The sequence below is a fragment of the Salvia hispanica genome, unplaced genomic scaffold (genome assembly GCF_023119035.1).
Source record: "Salvia hispanica cultivar TCC Black 2014 unplaced genomic scaffold, UniMelb_Shisp_WGS_1.0 HiC_scaffold_1328, whole genome shotgun sequence".
Lineage (NCBI taxonomy): Eukaryota > Viridiplantae > Streptophyta > Magnoliopsida > Lamiales > Lamiaceae > Salvia > Salvia hispanica.
The window spans coordinates 763-5,840 of record NW_025951614.1 but is presented as its reverse complement, the minus strand read 5'-3'; the positions used below and the strand labels follow the sequence as shown (position 1 = coordinate 5,840).

Genomic DNA, 5,078 nt, shown 5'->3' with positions numbered 1-5,078 from the left:
GGCCAATCTCGAACTGCCCAGCCTGCTCCACCAGTTGTTTCCGTCACTTCAGAGGCCCCTAAGCCTGCCAGCCGTTGGGCTGACTTGGTCGACGAAGAAACGGCCACGAAAGGAGGCAGCCAAGATACTACACACTCAGCTGGAAATCAGAAAACAGGGGCTATACCGGGAAGTCAGCCGAATATATTTTTTGGACGTTCTATGGCCGACGTTCTTCGGTCGGGGCAGCCGGCGGAAGGTCCAGTTTTCTTGGACCGAGATAAGGCGGAAAAGAGAGGCGAGGTCCGCATTGTCGACGGTAAACCGTGCTTATATTTTTCGGCTAATGAAACTTCTACTCTTGCAGGCCGTTTAGGTCCCGCCATCGTCGGAAAATTCTCTCATTCCATCCCCTCTGCCCAACAAATTCAAAAAGCCTTAGGTAATCTTAAATTGGTTGGTATTATGTCTTGGAATTTTCTGAATGCTAAACACATTTTTATTGAACTTTCGGATATGCGTGATTATGTGAAGCTTTTAAATGGTCCTAACAATTCCCCCGTTTGGTATATTGATCATCATCCTATGCGTGTTTTTAAATGGACCCCTGATTTTGATCCTTTCTTTGAGAGTCCGATTATTACTGCTTGGTGTAATATACTTGCTCTGCCTGTGCATTTATTTGAGGAATCATCTCTGATCGCGATTGGTGAATTGCTTGGTAAACCGGTGCAAGTTGATAAGGCTACCATTAATAGAACCCGTGTTTCTTTTGCTCGCTTATGTGTTGAGATTGATCTTTCTCGTCCTCTTGTTGAAGAAATTGATTTGAATATAGCTATGAAAAGGTTTACGTTGAAGGTTAAGTGGGAGAAAATCCCTCTGTATTGCAACGAATGCAAGCATGTTGGCCATTCGGCCTTGACTTGCTACGCCTCGGGAAGGAGGCCGATGCCCCCTAAGAGGGATTACTCGCACGGCCCCCCACAAAACCGGCAGCCACCCAACAGAGAGGGTCAGTCGCGGCCATCGGAGCAGCAGCCCAGCGGAGCAGGCCAGCCTTGGAATTCGGATCAGCCCCCCACCCCGACAGAGCCCCGGACGGCTGGAGGGACTCAGTGGCCTGACACGCTGGCTGAGGCGTTCAGAGGGGAACAGGCCCGTCGTTCAGAGGGGAACAGCCGAGGGAAAGAGCCTATGGAGATGGGGCCAGGATCGGGTTTTTTTCGGGGATCTTCCTCTACAGCCGCAGAGGGGCCACAGGCTGTAGTAGATGATGGTTTTACTGTTCCTAAGAAGAAAAAGAATGGCAAGTCTGCCGCGGCTAAAGAGCGATACAAATTGAAGCAACAAGAGAAGCGCAAGGCAAAGGCAGCGGAGGCCAAAGCTTTGTCGGACGGAGAGAGGGATCGCGGAGCAGAGGCCGATGCCTCTGCTACAGAGAGTGAGAGGGGCTCCAGATCTCTCTCCCCCTCACGTAGGCATGCCAGTGGCTTCGGCCCTCTGGCGGTGGTTCTACATAACAACAATATGTTTGGGGCCTTAGAGCATGTGACCTCTGATGAGAACGAGATCAGCGATGACCCCACAGATACTATGATGATGGAAGGCAGCTCCCACCAGACGATTCATGCGAGGCCCGAGAGTGCCTACATCGGATCAGGGCGATCTTCTCCTCCTTTAGAGGGAACACCGAAGAGGCAGAAGTTCACTGCCTCGCCCCAGCTTTGAGTTTCCCCATGTCGAGCCACTTCATGATCTGGAATGCCCAGGGGATAGCTAACCCCACCACCCAGGGCACTTTCAAGAACATGATTGATATGTACAGTGTTTCCTTCGCCGCAGTGCTTGAGCCGCAGACAGACCCCCAGCCTTCTTTCTATAGCAGGCGCTTTGGGCTTCAGTTTAGGTGTTCAAACATTAACGGCAAGATTTGGATCTTCAGCCACAGGGACTGGCAGGTCGAGGTTCTCGACGACTCAGAGCAGGTCCTTCACGTCCGAGTTACTGCGGCTATTATTCCCTTATTCGCTCTATCTCTCCGTAGTGTACGCTTAGTGCTCGAGGGAGGGGAGGTATGATTTGTGGGATAAGCTCAGGGACATCTCTCTAGAGACTGACGGCGCTCCCTGGCTTGTTGGAGGAGACTTCAACATCTTCTTACTTGAGGAGGAGAGACGGGGCAGCAATGTCGACAGGCATGCAGAGATGATGGATTTTGCTGACGCAGTCGCAGACTGCCAGCTCCTGGACCCAGGCTTTGATGGCCCACAGTTCACTTGGACGAGGAGTGGGCTATGGGAAAGATTGGATAGAGTTCTCCTGGGAGAGCATTGGACGACCGTCTTCGCTTCTACTAGGGTGACTCATTTGCCTAGGATCTCTTCGGATCATGCCCCTCTGTTGGTGCGTTGCCAGTTCACCACGCAGGTTCCGAGACCTTCCTTTAGGTTTCAGAACATGTGGGTTCGGCATCACACTTTTAGGGATGAGATTGCCAGAGAGTGGGCGGCGGAGACGGGCTTCTTCGGCATGCTGAATCTTCAGTTCAAGCTTAGCAGAGTTAAGGGTTTTCTCAAGAGATGGAACAGGGAGGTCTTTGGGAAACATCTTTGAGAGGCTGAGGGAGGCAGAGGAGGCAGTGGCCGTGGCACAGGCGGCTTATGATGGGGATCCGACAGGAGCCCGTAGGAGTGAGCTCAGCAGGTGCACCGCTCTGTATGTACTCCGCACGAGGATGGAGGAGGATTTCTGGAAGCAGAAGGCTGCCATTCGGTGGGAGGCGGAAGGCGAAAGGAACTCCAAATTCTTCCATGGGTGGGTGCGGCAGAAGCGGGTCAAGTCCCGGATACATGCCATTCAGGAGGGGGATCAGACCCTCACTTCAGAGGAGGATATCAGACAGTCGGCTGTTGGATTCTTCCAGCAGCTGCTCACGACAGATGTGGAGCACTTAGAGCAGCCGGACCTAGAGCTCTTACATAGTCTCCCAGAGTCAGTGGATCGCGAGGGCCTCTGTGCAGTCCCAGGCTCAGATGAGGTGAGAGCGGCGGTCTTTAGCATTAGTGGAGATAGTGCATCAGGTCCGGACGGATTCTCGTCCCTGTTCTTTCAGCATTGTTGGGACATTGTTGGAGCAGAGGTGGTGGCAGCAGTGGAGTAGGCCTATGATCGAGTGCAGTGGCCTTTTCTCCTCATGGTGCTTGAGAGGATGGGTTTTTCGCCGGGGTGGGTGAGTATGGTCAGTCGATGTATCTCTTCTTGCTGGTTCTCGGTGTTGGTGAACGGTTCTTCGGCAGGTTTCTTCCATTCCACGAGGGAACTTCGTCAGGGAGATCCGTTGTCGCCATCACTTTTTGTGCTTGCAGCAGATTACCTTTCTAGGAGCTTGGACAGGCTTGTGGCCACACATCAAGATATGGCATATAGATGTGCTCGACGCGCGTCGGTCATATCCCATTTGTCCTATGCCGACGACATTGTCATCTTTGTCAGGGCGCACAGACAGTCAGAGAGGCTGATGCATTGTCTTGAGCATTATTTTTCCGTCTTGGGTCATATGGTGATCAAGGGTAAGACTCACTTCTATCTCTTTAGAAAGTTCGACTCTTGGGCGGCGGAGGTAGCAGAGGTGGGTGGTTTTCAGCAGGGCTTCCTGCCATTTACCTACCTTGGAGTGCCTATCTACAAGGAGGGGCTGAAGGCCCACTACCTATTAGATATCAGTCAGAAGATGGTGGACCGTATACACAGCTGATCGCATAGACATCTCTTTTTCGGAGGCCGCCTTGCTCTGATCAAGAGCACCCTAGTCACCATTCCACTACACATCTTACAGGTGATGGAGCAATTTAAGTATTGGATGAGAGATTTGGATCAGATTATGGCCAGATTCTTCCGGGGCACGGTCGGGCAGCAGAGGAAGATTCACTGGGTTAGCTGGAGGAACAAGATTTGCTTGCCATTGGATGAGGGGGGCCTTGGCATTCGTCATTTTCGCAAGCACGTCAAAGCTTTCAGGATCAAGCTCTGGTGGTGATTTCTTGCACAAGATTCTTTATGGGCGTAGTTTACTATGTGCAAGTATTGTTTCTATGTTGGTCGTGCTTTTATTTCCCCTTATTCTCCGCATGATAGTCCTATCTGGCATCGTCTTACTCTTATTAGGGGTCAGGTGCATACATACATTAGGTGGTCCCTTGGCGAAAGGAGGACTAGTTTCTGGGATGACGTGTGGGTCGGGGATCGCCCCCTTAGGACCTATTGTCCACCTGGGACTAATCTTCCTGCCGCTGAGGTCTCTAGGTTTTGGCATGATCATACTTGATATGTTGAAAAATTGCATGATTATCAGGGCTGTTCCGATTGAGGTGGGCAAGCGGGATGTGATGCGATGGAGCCTGACTGGACAGACTAGTGATGGCGAGTTCTCGACAGCCTTAGCTTGGGAGCTCATTCGGACACGGTCCGCTAGACATTTCGGCCTTCGCATGGTGTGGAATGTTGGGTTGACCCCGACCATCTCTGTCTTCATCTGGCGCCTCCTCCTTCAGAAGGTCCCTGTTGATTGTGTTGTTCAGTCTCGTGGTATCTCTCTCGTATCCAAGTGTCTGTGATGTGTCTCTTCTTTCTCAGTCGAGTCATGTCAGCATTTGTTTGTGTCGAGTCCTTTGGCGAGATCTGTTTGGGATTATTTCGATGGTTGGTTCCCTTATATTAGCACACACATTCACACGTGCACTGACATTGCACTTAGACTAGGATTTTGGTGGAGGTCCTCTCACAGGGCCCCTGCCTTGCACATTTCTTTTCTTATTCCATGCTTGGTATACTGGTTCATTTGGACGGAGAGGAATAGCTGCAAGCACCGCAGCATTTCTTTTCGTTCTTCTCATGTCATTTGGCAGGTGATACGGCATTTGCGGATTTTGGTGGCGGCGGGTGTGCTAGTCCCCCTTCACTGGCGCGGTTGCACCCCGACTGTCGACTTCATGCCTACAGTTCCTCCTCGCCGGCGAGTCCTTAGGTCCCTGAGTGTGCTTTGGCATCCACCAGACCCCCCTTGGGTCAAGCTGAACACTGACGGGGCCTTCTCTACC

At 51.8% G+C, this 5,078-nt stretch overlaps 1 protein-coding gene across 1 annotated transcript; it reads left to right on the top strand.

Moving 5' to 3' along the window:
• Positions 1 to 1,718: 1,718 nt before the first annotated feature.
• On the top strand, positions 1,719 to 2,595 carry LOC125198264. The gene is made up of 2 exons (XM_048096648.1): positions 1,719 to 1,967; positions 2,038 to 2,595. The coding sequence occupies exons 1-2, from the start codon at positions 1,719 to 1,721 to the stop codon at positions 2,593 to 2,595; spliced, it is 807 nt and encodes a 268-aa protein (XP_047952605.1).
• The last annotated feature ends 2,483 nt before the right edge of the window (positions 2,596 to 5,078 follow it).